This window comes from Ailuropoda melanoleuca, chromosome 4 (assembly GCF_002007445.2).
Source record: "Ailuropoda melanoleuca isolate Jingjing chromosome 4, ASM200744v2, whole genome shotgun sequence".
NCBI classification, from domain to species: Eukaryota; Metazoa; Chordata; class Mammalia; order Carnivora; family Ursidae; genus Ailuropoda; species Ailuropoda melanoleuca.
In genome coordinates, this window is record NC_048221.1 from 9,903,691 (window position 1) to 9,919,889 (window position 16,199).

The window sequence follows — 16,199 nt, forward strand, 5'->3', positions numbered from 1 at the left end:
TAAACTGTTTAAGTAGAAAGGGAAAGCCACTCCTGGGTTGATTGTAAACACGCTGTTTTTTAAGTTTTTACTTCAAGACGTTTTGTAGCAAAGTAGCAATAGGTTGTTTTAAGCCTATATAATTACTTACCTTGTAATAAAACCAGTTCCTTAAAAAAAATTACAAAGGAAAAGTGCAGCTTCAGTGGCCTGCCAATGAAGCCAGGGCAGGAAACGGGTCTTCTCCAGGGTGGAGTCAGCCCTGGGCTGGAATTCCAGTCTGGTTTGGCCGGGGCCTGCCTCACACCCAGCCTGTTCTAGCAAGAAAGGAGTGGAGGGGATCCTAAGGGCAGACCATGCACCTCCCCTGGGCCCCAGCAACTGGGCCCTGGAATACAGGAAAGGGAATTGCCTAACTCCACCCCAACCTTCCTAAAACCGGCTCTGAAATCCACAGGGCTCTTTGGGTGCCTGGATCAAGTCCAGGTGGGATGACATTCTCTACTCCGTATGCAGCCCAGGAAGGGAGACTTATCTCTCCCTTGCAGAGGACTCCTGCCTCTGTGCCCACCCCCAACCTTCCCTGGCCCTTCCCTTCCACCCTGACTGCATCTGGAGGGACGCCCAGCCACCGCCCCAGCCCATCAGCAAAACCCTCAAATAGAGTCGCAGGACCGCTCCCCTGAGGTTTAGCATCAGTCTTTAATGCTGTCGTGCTGCACATTGACAAGTCACACGCTTTGGTCTCGTGTTGGCAGTGGCAACTTACAATGAGTCTAAAGGTCTGAGCACCAGACTGGCCTGCAGGGAACAGACACTTGTTCCAACCCGGCCCCCCTCCCCAACTCCCAAGGTTCCTTTTGAATTCCATCGTGGCCCTGTACAGAGAACAGCAGCTGCCGTGGACTGGAGTTTCCTTTGAGGGCACACCAACACTACACAGAATTATAAAAACATATTTACAGACGTTCCACAGTGCTCCTGTAATCAGAAGCAAAGACCCTTTTATCAAAAGGGATTATATCTAGAGCTGTGCAAAATTCAAAAGGATCAGATCCTTTTGAAAGAGTCCAGAGTCCATTAAATGAAAAATTACCTGGGCCACTTATAAGTCCCAAGTGTGCCAAAAGATTGCCTTACAGATAAAAGGAAAAAAAAAGTGTGACCCATAAGTGAGTGCACTTGGCCTCAGAGTCAGGGATCGAGAAGGTCCCCTGCTCTGTCCAGGGCCTCTGACCCTCCAGCGAGAAGAATCTGTGCAACTCATTCACATAAGGCCGGCTCCCTTGGTCCTGCTGGAACAAGAGGTATTGCTTGTGGGCGCCGGCCAGGCAGTTTTGCAAAAATAACCTAAGTTGGTTCTCAATTTGAGATGGCAAAAGAGAAAACAGGATTCTTCAGGGGAAGAGCAAGACGTGGGAGACAAATACAGAATAAAACATGAACCGATCACACAACAGAAACCGAGCAGTGTACAGGGTCTGGTAACCAAGATGGCAGGTTGGCACCACCTAATGGCCACAAGTAAAGGGACTACAGACACATCAAATCCAGCTGTGGGTTTGCCTCTGGCCCGTGGGCAGGGCCTGGAGGAAGGTGTGGGCCCAACTCGGGAGGGCTGCAGGAACCAGTGGGACAGACTGGAATGCCTTTTCCTGCTGTCCCCACCACCTGCCGCCCTATCGCTCGAAAAACCACTTAAGTCTAGTGCACGACTTTGAAAGATTGTAATATATTCTCTGGAAAACATTCAGCAGTACGAAAGCCCTCCCTGGGCCCTCCCGCCCTCTCACGGGTCCACAACTGGTGGAACGGTCCGGAAATCCTTGAGCTCTGGAAAGGTCCCTGGTCAGTCCTCAGAAGCACAGGAGACTATATTGGAAGCACCTGCTCAAGTACGGTTCTTGACGTCTGTGGAATCCTTTCAGGAAAGATTACTTCAAACTCAATAATGAGGTCCCCGCGTTTCTCGGGTGTCTTGGGGAGGGGGAGGCCTTCTCCAGGGACTTTTCGCCGCATGCCAGGCCTGATGACATCTTTGAACACAACGGGTATGGTCCTGCCGTCCAGAGTGGGTACGTTCACCGTGCAGCCACACAAAGCCTTAGAAAACAAAGAGAACATTAGATGAAAGGTAGCTTAGGACGTGCAACTCCTGCCCAGAAGCTGTTTGATGTAGGGAAGCACCATTAGGCCCCTGTAGCTAAGACCTTGTCCCCGGATCTACCCACATCGCCAGCATGGAAGCTCTGGAAAAACAGAGCCCTAGTTAGTCTTGTTTTTGCTGTATCCCCCAAACCTGGCTCCAAAGTGCTCAGACGTATCTGTCAAGCAAATACCGAATAACTTCAAAAACCAACCATCTCCCTCCCCATACTACCCTACTTATTAGTATCCTACCTCCCGAAGGCTGATCCTGGCTGGGTAAATAACATCAGAACCATCTCTCTTAAAGATATTGTGTGGCTTGTCCTTTAAAACAAAGACAATGTCAGCTGGAATGTTGTTGGAGGTCTGGTCGCCTTCCTTGGGGAAGGTGATTTTGGTCCCTTCTTTCCACCCCCGCTTCACTTCGATGGTCAAAATCTTGTCTTCGTTGCGAATGCTCTTTCCATCGGGGTTCAGCCGCTTATGGGAGATTTTCATCTTCTTGGTACAGCCGCTATAGATCTCTTCAAGCGAGACCCTAAGGTCGTGGGTGACGGGGGGATCTTGCTTCTTTCGGGTGGGTTCTTGGGCAGGACGGGAACGGCCAAAGTTCATGTTGGTGAAGCCACCCATGCCCATGGGGAAGCCAGAGAATGGGTCATCAATGTCCATGCCTTCCTCCCCATTCCGCTGCCCAAAAAAGGTATCAAAGGGATTTCGGCCACCGAAGAACTCTGCAAACATGGCATGAGGGTCTCCATGGAATGTATAGCTGAAAGAGGTACCGTTAGCACCACCGCTGCTCCCGCCGCTGGGGCCACCACCCTTTAGACCTAAAAGGCAAAACCAGAAGAAATCAGATGGTTGGTGGTGAGCTTCTCCCTCCCTCCCCCTCAAAGGAGCGTTCACTAAGCGGAAAAAGCTTGACAACCATGAAGGGTGGGGGGTGGAAGGAAATTTTTTTAGCCTGTCAAGAAGAGTAAGAAAGAACCCTAAGCCAGAGTCGCCCCCCCCCATACTTCAGTGTGCCAGGACAGTGGCAAGGGACTCAAGCGCCCTCTCTGGGGGCCACGGAATTCCCGCCACTTCTTGACTGACCTATCCTCCCCACAAAGGTATGAAAACTTACAAAAAATCCATTAAGAAATCAGATGAAAAAGGAACGCTCCAGGGTCAGTGCTAAGTGTTTACTCTTAGAAATACTCAAGAGCTAGGAACGTGTGAGGAGCAGAAATGAAAGCAAAACCATAAACGCAGCTTTTCAAATTCTCACACCCTGGCACTAATTGCCACCATCCTTACATAAAAAGCCACTTATTTCTTAAGACCCAGCCCAGAAACCAGTCTGAGTCATCCACGGGCAACTGGACAAGGCAGCTTCCTTCTCTCGGCCTGACAGGCCTGCGCCGAGAAGGCCGGGCAGAGGCGGGTCCCACGGCTCCCTGCACCTGGACTGCGCTAGGGCGCTAGCTGCCATCTACGTGCTTGGCACCAGGTTAGGTAAGCACTTTACGGGGATTACCTCACTCCGCCCTCACAGGGGCCCCGGAGCAAGATCCGCGCTAATCAGCGCGCTCATCCGCAGGCTCGCTGCTCACAGGTCGAGCGCGACGCGCAGCCAGAAGCCCCACCCTGCGCCCCTGGACGCCAGGCCTGCCACCTCGGCCCAGGTGAGCCCCGACCGCTGGGGCCGCGTTGCCACGGGCCCGGCTCAGCCTCGGTACCCCCCCCCGGTCCGCACCCGCACCCCCAGGACCGCTGGGGACGTGGGTGGAGGCGCCCAGGGAGGGGCAACCGCAGACATGCTAGAAGCTTCTGGGCAAGCGGCGCGGCCAGGACTCCTCCTCCCATCCGGCGGCCGCCAATCCGAGGGCGGAGGCCCGCGTGGCCGGAGGGCGGGGGCCGATCGCCCACCGGGCCTGGGGCGTCCCCCGGGGATGCCAGACCCGGCCTCCCCTCCTCGGTTTCCCCTCCTGTCAAACGGCGGGGGCGCGCCCCTAGCCGCGCGCGCACGTACCTTCTTCCCCGTAGCGATCAAAGATCTCGCGCTTGCGCGGGTCGCTGAGCACGTCGTAGGCCTCGGCGATCTCCTTGAACTTCTCCTCGGCGCCGGGCTCCTTGTTCTTGTCCGGGTGGTAACGTAGCGCCTGGCGGCGGTAAGCCCGCTTGATTTCCTCGTCCGACGCGCCGCGGGCCAGGCCCAGCGTCTGGTAATAGTCCTTGCCCATAGCCCCCGCCTGCGGCCCGCCGCCCCGCTGTCGCCGTACCCCGGCTTCGCCGCCGCCCCGTCCCGGACTCTATATACCCGTCCGGCGGAAGCTTCCAGAGCCCGCCAGCCCCCTCCAGAACCTTCCGCCCCGCCCCCCGCGCCGCCCCGACCAATTGCCGCCTCCCAGTCCGCGACGCGCGACGTCCGGGGCGGGGCTGCACCGCCAACGGCCGCCAGCGCGCGGCCACGCCCCTTCCCTCTCCGCCCTCGGCAACCCTTCCCCGCGGCCCGCGCACCGAGCGACGTAGGCCCCGCCCACTTTGCGGGGAGCCAATCACGACCTTCTTTCACTGCCTTCACTGACCCCGCCAGCCGCGTGTGCCATCCCCAGCCTGGGTCGGTAGGTTACGACACACCGCTCGGGAAGGGGCGGGGCTGGATGCGGCCACGCCCCTCAAGGCTTCTCCGCCCTTCCCCTGGTGACCGTAGAACTGCTCACCCGCTTCTCACGGGGCGCGTAACATGGGGGCCCCCACTCCGGGTGTTTCTGAGCAAGTTGGCTAACCTTGCCTTACCCTAGGTCCTCTCCCCCACCCCGACTTCTGTAACAAGAGAATAAAAATACCCATCCGCCCTCTTTTCTTGGCTGTGGGGAGAATGCAATTAGGAGCCCCAGGACTGTCGCTGTCCTCACCATACAGGTTCCTATAAAGCAAGGTGAGGCCCCGGGACCAAAGCTCACCTACACCGACTGATCTTTTCTCCGGGGAAAAAGGCTCCTCATACCTTTCACTTTACCGTTTTCTCAAAAACACCTGCCACTGAAATCTGAAATTATCTTATTCTTTGGTTTTCATGCTAAATCCACCTCCCTCCCAGCCTGCAGGTGCCAGTATCTGGCACCCAGTCGCAGTGGACACTTCATAAATATTCCTGCCTGTTTTTAATGTGCCTGCTTCATTTTTCTTCCCACTACATTAATGATTTGGGGGGACATGGGTGTGTCATACACTTCTCAGGGTCTGTGATCCCCTTTAGCTCCGAGAGTTTGGGGTGCCTGTGGTCAAAGACAGGGCTGATGGGGAAAGGAAGCTCAGAAAGGGGTACCACCTGAGAAGGCCCTAGGAAAGAAGGGGTAGGCAGTGGTGGTGGATAAGGTGGGAGGTTCCTGGAAGAACCCCTTGGGAGGTCAGGGTGGTGTGACGCTGGCTCTGGAGCCAGGCAGCAGGTTGCATTCCCAGTCTCGGCACTTCCTAGCTGCATGACCTTGGGCTGGTTACTGAACCATCTGGGGCCTCAGTTCCCTCATCTGTACAATGGGGGTAGTAGTTGTACCTGCCTTGTGAGTCACCATTTGTAAAGTGCCATCCAGGACAGAGGAAGTACTATCAAAGGGGTGACTAACCATCTTGCTGAATGATGGGCTGCTGAGCCACCCCCTTCCTGCAGCACCACAGTGAGAGGCTTCTACTGCTGAAAAAGAAGACCATGGTTTTCCCTGCTTTCCAGTTGGGGGATGCTGGCCATCCTTGGCTGCTCACTGACCCCACCAAGGGGGCTCAGTAAGGACCGGATTAGTACACACACTGGCCAACCTGGGAGGATGATGGGTCTGGGCTGGGCATCCATGAGTACAGTACAGAGGGGTACTAAACCATCACAGGGGGAAAATAATTCAATTTTTAAAAAGTTACACGAATAAAAAAAATAAATTACATAAATAGCAGGAGAGTTCTCATCATGAAGGAAAACCCAGCACTTGTGAACTTCCTCATGGTTACATGCTAATATTTCATAGTATAAATTTAATTTATAATTTTTAATTTAATTTATTTAGAGTTATACCTTTGGAGGTCTTCACATGGTTTTGGGTGTCTTTGTATTTGGTGAACTTAGGGCTGGGGACTCCCCCTTCCTTGAGTAAGCCTGGGTCATGTTTGGGAATTTTTGTCTGCCCCCCAAAATACAGAAAACAACCCCAACAGCTCTCCTTAGGATTTTTTGTCCTGGACACTCACTGGACACTTCAAAATGGTACTGGAAAAGTGGCTTCCACAGAAACCTCAGCAGATCTTGAGCTCTCAACTTAGAGAAGATGGGATGGTTAATTTTATGTATCAGTTTGGCTGGTCTATAGTACCAAGATGTTCAATTAAACACTAATCTAAGTGTTGCTGTGAAAGTATTTTGTAGATGTGGTAAAGTTAATGTCTATAATCAGTTGACTTAAGTACAGGAGATGATCCCGGATAATGGGGATGGGTCTCATCCAGTCAGTGGAAAGGCTGTAAAAGCAAATAATACTGAAGTTTCCCTGAGGAAGAAGTGTCAGCTCCTGGCCAAGAGTTTCTAGCCTCCTGCCCTGCCCTACGGATTTCGGACTTGCCTGGCTAGCACCCACAATCACGTAAGCCAATGCCTTGAAATACATCTTTAATTCTCTCTCTCACACACACACTCACGAACACATATATCCCGGTTCTGTTTCTTTGGGAGAACCCTGACTGATAATAGGAACGAAGCAGGTGAGTCTGGAGTCAGTCAGCCTCAGCTGAAACCTGGGACCCACTATTTACTATTTACTGCCTGTGTGATCTTGCACAACTTGCTTGTTCTCTTGGAGCATTAGGTGTGTCCTCTATAAAATGGAGATAAGAACAGATCTTAACTCCCAGGGTTGCTATGAGGATGAAATTGAGAGGGGCCAGGAAATGAGCATTATAATAACAGCTGACGCTGACACGGCCCTACTATGTGCCAAGCTGCCTCCAAGTGCTCCATATGTATTAATTCATTTAATCCTTGCAATAATCCTATGGGGTTGGCCTAGTGTTACCTGCATTTTGCAGGTGGAAAAACTGAGGCTCTGAGAGGTCAGGTGACTTGCTTGCGGTCACCCAGTGAGCAAAATGCCGAAGCGTAAAGGGTTTAGCACACTCAGTGTTTATGGTAAGCACTCAGCTCACAGTGTGATTCAGATGATGATAAAGGCTTCATTTATTTTTTTTTATTTTTTTTTTTTTTTAAAGATTTTATTGATTTATTTGACAGAGATAGAGACAGTCAGCGAGAGAGGGAACACAAGCAGGGGGGAGTGGGAGAGGAAGAAGCAGGCTCTCAGCAGAGGAGCCTGGTGGGGCTCGATCCCGGAACGCCGGGATCACGCCCTGAGCCGAAGGCAGACGCTTAACCGCTGTGCCACCCAGGCGCCCCAAAGGCTTCATTTAAAAAAAAATGCATTACTACTGTTTTCAACTCTGCTTCTCTGCATCAAACAGAACTTCAAAAGGACTACAGCCATATGAACCAACAATCCCACCCCTGGTGGAATACCCATGTGAAAAAAAACCTATGTTCACATAAAAGCCCATGAGCGGATGTTTATCAACGCTTGATTTGTAATTATCAAGAGCCATTAAAACCTAAATGTCCTTCAGTGGGAGAATGGATAGACCAACTGTGGTCTAGCCACATGGTGGAATACTATTCAGTCGTAAGAAAGGACTGAGCTACTGGTACAGAAAACAATGCAGAGGAACCTCAAATGCATTATGTTAGTGAAAGGAGCCAGACTCAAAAGGCTGTCTGAGTTGTCCTGCTGTGATTCCATTTTATAAGGCATTCCAGAAAAGGCAAAAGTATTAAGTCAGAAAGCGGATTGGTTGCCCGGGGCTGGGATGTGCTACAAAGGGAGACGGGATTTTGGGGGGGGGGGATGATGGAAATGTTCTGTATCTGGACGGTGATGTTAGTTACACAACTGTATACATTCAGAGCTGTATACTAAAAAAGGTAAATTTCACTGCATGTAAATTATAGCTCAATAAAAAGAAAATTCTATGGACTTAAAAACAAATACAAAAGGCAAGACAGGGGGGAGCCTGGGTGGCTCAGTCGTTAAGTGTCTGCCTTCAGCTCAGGGCCTGATCCCAGAGTCTTGGGATCGAGTCCCACATCGGGCTCCCTGCTCTGCTGGGAGCCTGCTTCTTCCTCTCCCACTCCCCCTGCTTGTTTTCCCTCTCTTGCTGGCTGTCTCTCTCTCTCTGTCAAATAAATAAATAAAATCTTAAAACAAACAAACAAAACCCAAAAGGCAAGACAGGGTAGGACTTGGGAAGCCTCTCTCTGGGGTTCCTGACACAGTGGAAAGTTGCTAACCAGCCCTGGCTTGTCCGCTCTAGGCTTCACCTTCTCTCACACAGCTCGAACCAGCTTCATCACATACTCCAAAACAAGCCAAGCCAGGTTCCCAGAGAAATCAAGATCTTACCTTACCTGCATGTGGGAAATACAAAAGGAGCTTGTGAGACCGACAGACGCACCAGAACTTCAACATTCAAATGACCATGGGTTCCCCCAAATCTGAGATCATTACTGCCACAGCACCAGACCTTTCTGGAATTTCCCCTTTGGAAATTGCCATAACGGGCTTATTACAGTTGGCTCAGCAAACTAGCTGTGACTGTTATGAATTAGCCACTCTGCTGGGGGTCCGAGTACACAAGCAGGGTCTAGCTGTCCCTAACTGACAGGCATACAGCATTATGTTAGTGAAAGGAGCCAGACTCAAGAATGGTTTGGACAGAGTGGCCAGTCTTCATTCTGAAGGTGGATATTACTTCTGCTGACAGCCTGCTTACTGGAAGCCAGATGAGGCCAATAAGGAGTCCTTACACCTACAATATCCATCAAAAACAAAGGGGAATTGTCCTTTCTGAGCTGGATCCTGCCTTTCTATGAGCTTCCTGTGGGTGAGGAGAGGGTGGAAATTATTCGTATGCCCTTGTGGGCACACAGCAGAGTACGTTCACAAAATGATTTGGTGCCTATTGAGTGAGTGTGGGGCTCAGGAAAACAGTCTTGAAAGGTAAATTACAGAATGTTCTGAGTCTGTAGGAATGTACGTGGACTCTGTCCAAAATGACATCTGTTTGGACCCCACACACCTTACCTAGCTGGAATGCAGCAATACAGTACACTGACTCAGCCCACGTTAGAGAAGCTGGGAATTGACAGGGCAAAGTAGCAAAACTTGGCTAGATTTTAGGAGTTCAACTGTGCCCCTCAGCACTTCACAATTAGATGTCTCAAGGAAGTCAACTTGGTAAGATTTTAACTTTTGGTTTCTAAGTGATTACTCCTCCTGTCCCCCTCAATGAAGGCAGGGAATGAAGCCTGTTAGGACACAAAGGATCTCAAGATACTGTGAGCCCTATAACTGCCAACAGAAAAAAGATCTGTGTTTTGGAAATCACAATTATAAAACACTTTTATGTTTTCATCTCTTTTGCCCAGATAGGCCTTGTGAAAAAGACGGTGTTTCTGAAGACCACAGCCTTGGGTTCCTTTACTGGAAGACACAGGTCCCCCAAACCTGTAGCTTTAGAAGTTTCCAGAACTGAACCTGAATGACTAAGTTCTAAGCACTGACTCACCTTGCCCCACCCTGCTCCCCTGTGAATCAGTGATTTACCTTTGAGGACTTCTCACCACGTCTCTGATGTCAGACCTCTAAGTTCCAGAGGGTTCCACAGTTGATGAAGCCTCAGGGGCAGGGTCTGGAATGAGGAGAAAGGAGAGAAGGTGAGGGGGTGTGCCGGGTGCTACTTACCTTGTCCTGAAATCTTGAGTGTGGGCAGGAGGATGTGTGTGTGTGTGTGTGTGTGTGTGTTTGTGATGGCATCCAACTTCCCCAGCCTGCTCATGGCAAATAATCAAAGGAGCAAAAGCATGGCATGACCCCAGACCAGCGCTGTCCAGTAGAGCCAGTGTGAGGCAACTGCCAACCACAAATGCAAGCCAGGTCTGTGATTTTAAATTTTTTTTTTTAAAGATTTTATTTATTTGAGAGACAGAGGGAGAGAGCGCAGAGGGAGAGGGAGAAGCAGATGGGGCTCAATCCCAGGACCCCGAGATCATGACCTGAGCCCGAGGAAGATGCTTAACCAAGCCACCCAGGCAGCCTTTAAATATTCTAATAGGCATTTAAAAAAGTAAAGAAAAAACAGGGTAACTTAATTGTAATAGTCTATGTTAATCCAATATATCTAAAATATTATCATTTCAACTTGTAATTAACATTCAAGGTTATTAATGACTTTTTTTTTTTACATTCTTCTTTTCACACTAAGTCTTTGAAATCGGTTTCTGTTTTACATTTACAGCACATCTCGATTTGCACCAGCCACATTTCAAGGGCTCGCTAGCAACATGTGGCCAGTGGTGACCATACTGGACGGCACAGGTAGACGAGTGCGGGCCCCGGCCTACGGGGCGGGGCTTGCAGCCCCCAGGGTGGGGCGAGGACTCAGGTTGTAAGTTGGGGAATCCCACGGTGGCTTTTCATCCTTCATTTCCCCTTTCTTTCCCTACCATTCATGACAGATGGGGGTCCCCCCGCCCGGCAGGCCTCTCCATCCAGGCGCCCCAGCACACGCCCCAGCACCTAGCCCTTTCAGGTTGCTCCCCATTACGCAGGGGGCTGCCCACCTGGGAATTCACACAGTCGCGCCGCCCGCCATGCGGATGCTGCCCTCCCTGTCACTCAACTTTTTGCTCCCGCCCCCACCTGTAAGGTAACCGTCGCTTCCCTTGGTTTCCACAGCGACGCCACCAAGGGGCGGGGAATGGCGCGCGGCTCCGAGGCCTCATTTTGATTGGTGGGTGGCCAAGCACCTTTCGGCTCGTCCCTGTCTGGCCCGCGCTCCGCCCCCTCGGTGTGTTCCGCAAGCTGATTGGCCAGCCTCATGGCGAGAGCGGCTAGTGCTTACTCAAGACCAGCCTCGCGGGGCGGGGTCGAAGGTGAGCGCCCCGCGCGCTGATTGGCTGTAGGGGCGCGCACGACAGGGAGGGGCGGGGCCGACGCGGAACCGAGGTTGGTCTCGCGCTGCGGTCGCGAGCGCGTTGAGGGACTGTGTTCCTGTGGCGCGCAGGTAGACGGCAGCGGCAGCCGGCGCCGTAGGGGCCGTGTGAGGGAACCATGAAGCACTATGAGGTAAGGAACGAGGAGACCCGCACTGAGCGGCCGCCGCAGACTCACTGGTTTTTCTTCTTCGCGGGACCACGGAACCCCCTTTCTGCTTCTGTGCCCCAAAGGGCGACAGGGACGGCGCAGGCGCAGTGGGCGCGCGTTGTGCCCCGGGGCCACTCGTAAATTGCAGTGCGCATGTGCAAAGGGGAATTTCTATTTCTGCAACCCAGGCTGTTTTGGGGTTGCCTTTTCTTGGGGTCTCTGCAGGATCTGGGAAGCTGGATGGTTCCTTGCAGCTCCCCCAGCGTCCCGGGACAGAGTTGGCAGGGGAGGAACAAAGGTACGGGACGCTTGCTCCCGATTCTTTGGTGTCTTATACAAGCTTGCACCATGCCACTTCCTTAGGCTTAGGAAGGGTCTTCGCAGTCATCGTTCTCGGACACGACCTTTGGACCCCTTCCCTCGACGGGGAAGTCCTCGAGAAGCTTGGGCGGTGAGGGAGGTGCAGTTCCAGGGCTGGCTCCCGCCGAGCAGCAAAGCTGATCTTGCTCTTTGATAATGTAAGAGATCTCTCAGTCAACTCCTGAGTGTCACCAGGGAGAAATCTCACGGCCACAGCCGTTCCTGAAGCCCAGGTCTTCTGACTCCTAACTTGGGCTTCTTTTTCCCTTAAAACGAAGTCTTTTGATGGGCCTAGAGACCTAGCTGATAATATAATATTAATAATTTAATTATTTGATCATTACTGACTTTTAAGTAACATTAATAAACTAATTTATTATTTAAACGCATAATAATTTAGCGTGTGATTATTCTTGTGCTATGAGATTCTGTTACCTTATTTTGTTATCCTCATAGGCCTCTGAGATCGGAGGCTATTATTATTCCCATTTTTATAGATGAAGAAATAGTCTCAGAGATGTCAAATGACTTGCCCAAAGGCCCTCAGATGGTAACTGCAGAACAGAGAGAGGAACTCAGGACTCCAGAGTCTTATTTGCCAGCCCTAGGCCATGCTGGTCCCCAAATGAGAACTAGCAGGTAGAGATACCTTTTTTCTCTCTTCAGTTTAAAAAACTGTGGCAAAATACACATAACATGAAATTTACCATCTAGCCATGTGTTAAGTGTTCCGTTCAGTGGTGTTAAGTACATTCACGTCGTTGTGCAACCATCACCACCATCCGCCTCCAGACCTCTTTCCTTTTGCAAAACTGAAACTTTGTCCCAATTAAACGGTAACTCCGTATTCCCCATTCTGCCCAGCCTCTCGCAACCACCATACTGCTTTTTTTTCTCTTTTTCTTTTCTTTCTCTCTCCTTTTTTTAAAGTAGGTTCCACACCCAGCGTGGAGCCCAATGCAGGCCATGAACTCATGATCCTGAGATCAAGACCTGAGCTGAGATCAGGAGTTGGATGCTTAACCGACTGAGCCACCCAGGTGCCCATACCATATTGCTTTCTATCTCTGTGACGTTGACCACATTAGGTACCTCACATGTAAGTGAAAGAGAGTCCCTGTTTTTATTTACAAGTTGAATAGCACTACCTGTGTTTGTCCCTTTTATAATTACTATTTTTGGTAATTTACCCAGAGTCTTTGAAACCTTTACCCCGGAAGTCCTCACTCATTTTTGACGTAGTACCAAGAATGAGGAGGTACGATTCAATAATCTCTGATGCCCCATTCAACTCTATGATTATAGAATAAAGTTCTAATCTAGTTTTCCCTCTCAAACCCTCTTACAATCCTGGAGAAAAAGCCGCAGGATGGAAGATCCGTGTAGTTTTAGCTTTCTTACTTAGCAGTCAGAGAAGGTAGGCCTCTGACGACCCTTGACATCACTTTTGTTCCAGAAGCTAGGCACAGCCTGAGGCCCATGGTTTGGACTGGAGAACATGGCTACCTTACTGAAATCTTTTCCCTCCTGGAAGGAAGGTGGAGCTTCAAACCCACTGTTCACCGTGACCTTGGAGGGGCACCAGGGTGGTTCATTCATTTGGGTGTCTGTCACTTGGTTTTGGCTCAGGTCATGATCTCGGGGTCATGGGATAGGCTCCCCGCATCTGGCTCTGTGCTCAGCCTGTAGTCTGCTTGTCCCTCTCCTGTTCCTCACCTTCTCCGGCTCGTGCGTGCAATCCCACTCGCTCTCTCTCTCATAAATAAATAAATGGATAAAATCTTAAAAAAAAAGAAAATGTATTGAACAAACAAACAAAAACCCCAAAGTGACCCCAGAGGAAAAAAAGATTAGGTATTTTGCTGTGTTCTCAATTATTCTCTGCTAACATTTGCCAAGTACTGTCTGAGGTGATAGCTACAGTTTCTGTGTGGGAGGAGCCCTTGTCTCCTGGCCCAGTTTCATAGCAAGCAGATTGGTTTTCCTCCCAAGTCTTCGTTGCAGATCAATAAAAATAGCGGGGATGCTTTCACTCACATTTAACAAAGTTTGAGTAAATGTTTCAATGATCTACATCAAAGAATATATTTCTGTTCGGAACTAAGTCCATCCTCCACCCCAAGTGACCCCCCGTCCACTGAGGGGATAGCCTCCTTCAAAAGACCTTTGTGGCTTGAGAGAGACCTCGAGATTTTGCAGTGCAGTTTACAAAGGATAGAAGTGATGTTCAGAAAAGTGTGAGATGCACTGAGTGTCATGCAGTGAGTTAATGAGGGCTGATGTCTGATGTTATGGCAGGTAGGGTTCCAGCTGGAGGGGGATTTGTTGCTGTTTCTAATAACAATTTACAGTCACTGCCAGTCTCGACTTTGTGATCCAGGAGGAAAAAGTATCCCTTCAGTGGCCTGAGATGAAGCAGATAGAACAGGTCACCCTTGGGCTCTGGCTGAAGTCGTTTCCTTGGAAGGCCAGAGCAGGCCTTGGGATTGTCTTGGAGTCAGTGCAGGGTTGATAAAGAGAACTGCTTGTCCTGCTTATCCCAAGCTACAGGATATATATTGCTTTTTTTTGCCGCTGCAGATGAGAGGTCAAAGTGATGATCCCAGTAGTAACTGGAAAAACAGCTGCTGCATCTTGTAAATGAGCCTGTTAATTCCCGGGAAGATCAGTGCCTCGCAGTCTCCTTGAGCCCAGGTCACTGCCCGTTTCCTTTAGCTGGGTACCTGGAGATGAGGAAGCCTTATCCTCTGGGGTCCCCACTGCCCTCAAAAGTTTTGCTTCAGCTTCCTCCGCCGGGATAAGTATGTGAAAGTTCTGGAAGTAGAGTTCTGGTCCAGGGCAATTGTTTAGAGCCAGAAAACCGGGCAGGAAGGCAAAAATTAAGGAGAAAGTAGACCGACCCTGTCATTGTGTCATAGGTGTGTGGGCTTTGAACAGGCGTTGGGTTAAATCCTGGCTCTGCCACTTAGTAAATAATTGTGTGACCAGGACAGCTTGATAATCCTCTTTGAGCCTTTCTGTGGCTGCTCCTTGGGGGCAAGTGAAACCTATTTAGTTGGGAAAGCAAAGGCCAGTATTAAAGAACATTACGGAATTGCTGGAAATATATTATGAAGGGATATGCATAAAAGGGGAGGTGCTACATGTCGCTCTGGTTCATTTATTTTTACTGTTGTGCACAATTCCATTAGATGAAGGAAAATCTGGTTTGATTACCCAGTCCCTTAATAAATCTCCAGACAGCCTGTTGAGTGGAAAAAAGGAAGTTGCAAAAGATTTTATACATTTAAAAAAGTACAAATGAGATTTATATGTACTGCTTGTGGGTATGTACATAATAAAAGGATAAATTGCAATTAGAGGTCAGAAATATGTGGGAATTACACAGAGGACGTTGCTTGGGGAAAGGGAGTGGGGAGAGAGGGGGTGGGGAAGGCTTCAGCCATATCTGTTTTATTGAAAAAAAAAAAAGGAATCTAATATAAATATCTGTTAAATCTGGGAGGTGGGATCTTGGGTGTCTGCTTTTTTTGGTACTTTTTTTTTTGTGAATTCTGTGTCCTTTTGGAATAGGTGAGGGGTAATTAGGGGTTTTCTGGCTATTGAGCCCCTGTTTTAATGTGTGGGTCTCTCTGACTTTTGTACTTTAAATTTGGTGCCTGTTTGCAGAAGGGTGTTGTGTTCTGACACCAGGTCTGCTTGGTCTCTTCACTCTCACAACCTTCTGCGTGCTGCAGTGAAAGAACAGGCCTTCCAAAAATGCCTTTGGGATTGATTTTGCATTTGCAGATAGGCTGGGATGCTGGTTGTGGTCCCCTCTTCTTGGGCTGGATAGTCCTGCTGGATTAGTAACAGGGACAGGTCACATTTATTGCTTCCATCCAAAAACCTGAGAGGTGGGTACTCTTTGTCGCCCCATTTGTGCATAAGGGACCTGAGGCCCAGAAAGGTGAGGTAACTTGCCCAAGATTCCGTCGTGGTAGAGGCGGGATCCAGACCCAGGTCTGTCTGATTCCTCATCCATAGAAGGGGAATCAGGTGGGCACGAGTATTACTTCTACTTTACACATAAGGCAACTGAGGCTAAGAGAAACAAATTAAGTTGCAGAAGGTCACAGAGTCAGGAAGCCGTGTAGCAGGGCTTCAGCCCTGGGTTTGCTTATTTTCCTTTCTGTCCCTGCTGATGCTTCCAGAGGCTGCTGGTGGCAGGGCTGGGCTGTGCTGTTTCCATTGTTCTAAGAACAGAACTTCCCTAGAGGGAGAGCGGGAGGGGCTCTGTGGGTCAGTGTGACCGCTGGCCTAGGGTCTTAAAATTGGATGGGCTTGCCCCTTAGAATTCTAGAGGTGGGAGCCGGATTGGGACTGGCGAGCCAGGAAAGCCAGGGTGAGGTTTAAAGACCTTTCTTGTGTTGGTGTGCCTCGGGCCAAGAGCCTGGGGTTGGGAGGGGTGAGGAGAGCAGAGGTGGGTGGTGGTGGTGGTGGGGGGTGGTG

At 50.2% G+C, this 16,199-nt stretch overlaps 2 protein-coding genes across 5 annotated transcripts in view; one reads left to right on the top strand and one right to left on the bottom strand.

The window, feature by feature from the left end:
* Positions 1–660: 660 nt before the first annotated feature.
* On the bottom strand, positions 661–4,452 carry DNAJB1 (DnaJ heat shock protein family (Hsp40) member B1). The gene is made up of 3 exons (XM_002920974.4): positions 4,145–4,452; positions 2,380–2,960; positions 661–2,082 (listed from the first exon to the last, which is right to left on the bottom strand). The coding sequence occupies exons 1-3, from the start codon at positions 4,353–4,355 to the stop codon at positions 1,852–1,854; spliced, it is 1,023 nt and encodes a 340-aa protein (XP_002921020.1). The 5' UTR covers positions 4,356–4,452; the 3' UTR covers positions 661–1,851.
* TECR (trans-2,3-enoyl-CoA reductase) overlaps positions 3,477–16,199 on the top strand; it is a 33,898-nt gene continuing 21,175 nt past the window's right edge. Inside the window, exons 1-4 of one of the 4 annotated variants that reach the window (XM_034657906.1) lie at positions 3,477–3,627; positions 3,713–3,797; positions 10,501–10,580; positions 10,941–11,137. In XM_034657906.1, coding sequence (XP_034513797.1) covers positions 10,547–10,580; positions 10,941–11,137 — 231 coding nt within the window. In that variant the 5' untranslated portion in view covers positions 3,477–3,627; positions 3,713–3,797; positions 10,501–10,546. Of the gene's footprint in view, positions 3,628–3,712; positions 3,798–9,693; positions 9,920–10,500; positions 10,581–10,940; positions 11,138–11,178; positions 11,331–12,708; positions 12,808–16,199 lie in introns of those variants that run through there. The other 3 variants (XM_034657904.1, XM_002930356.3, XM_034657905.1) reach the window with 3 other exon arrangements.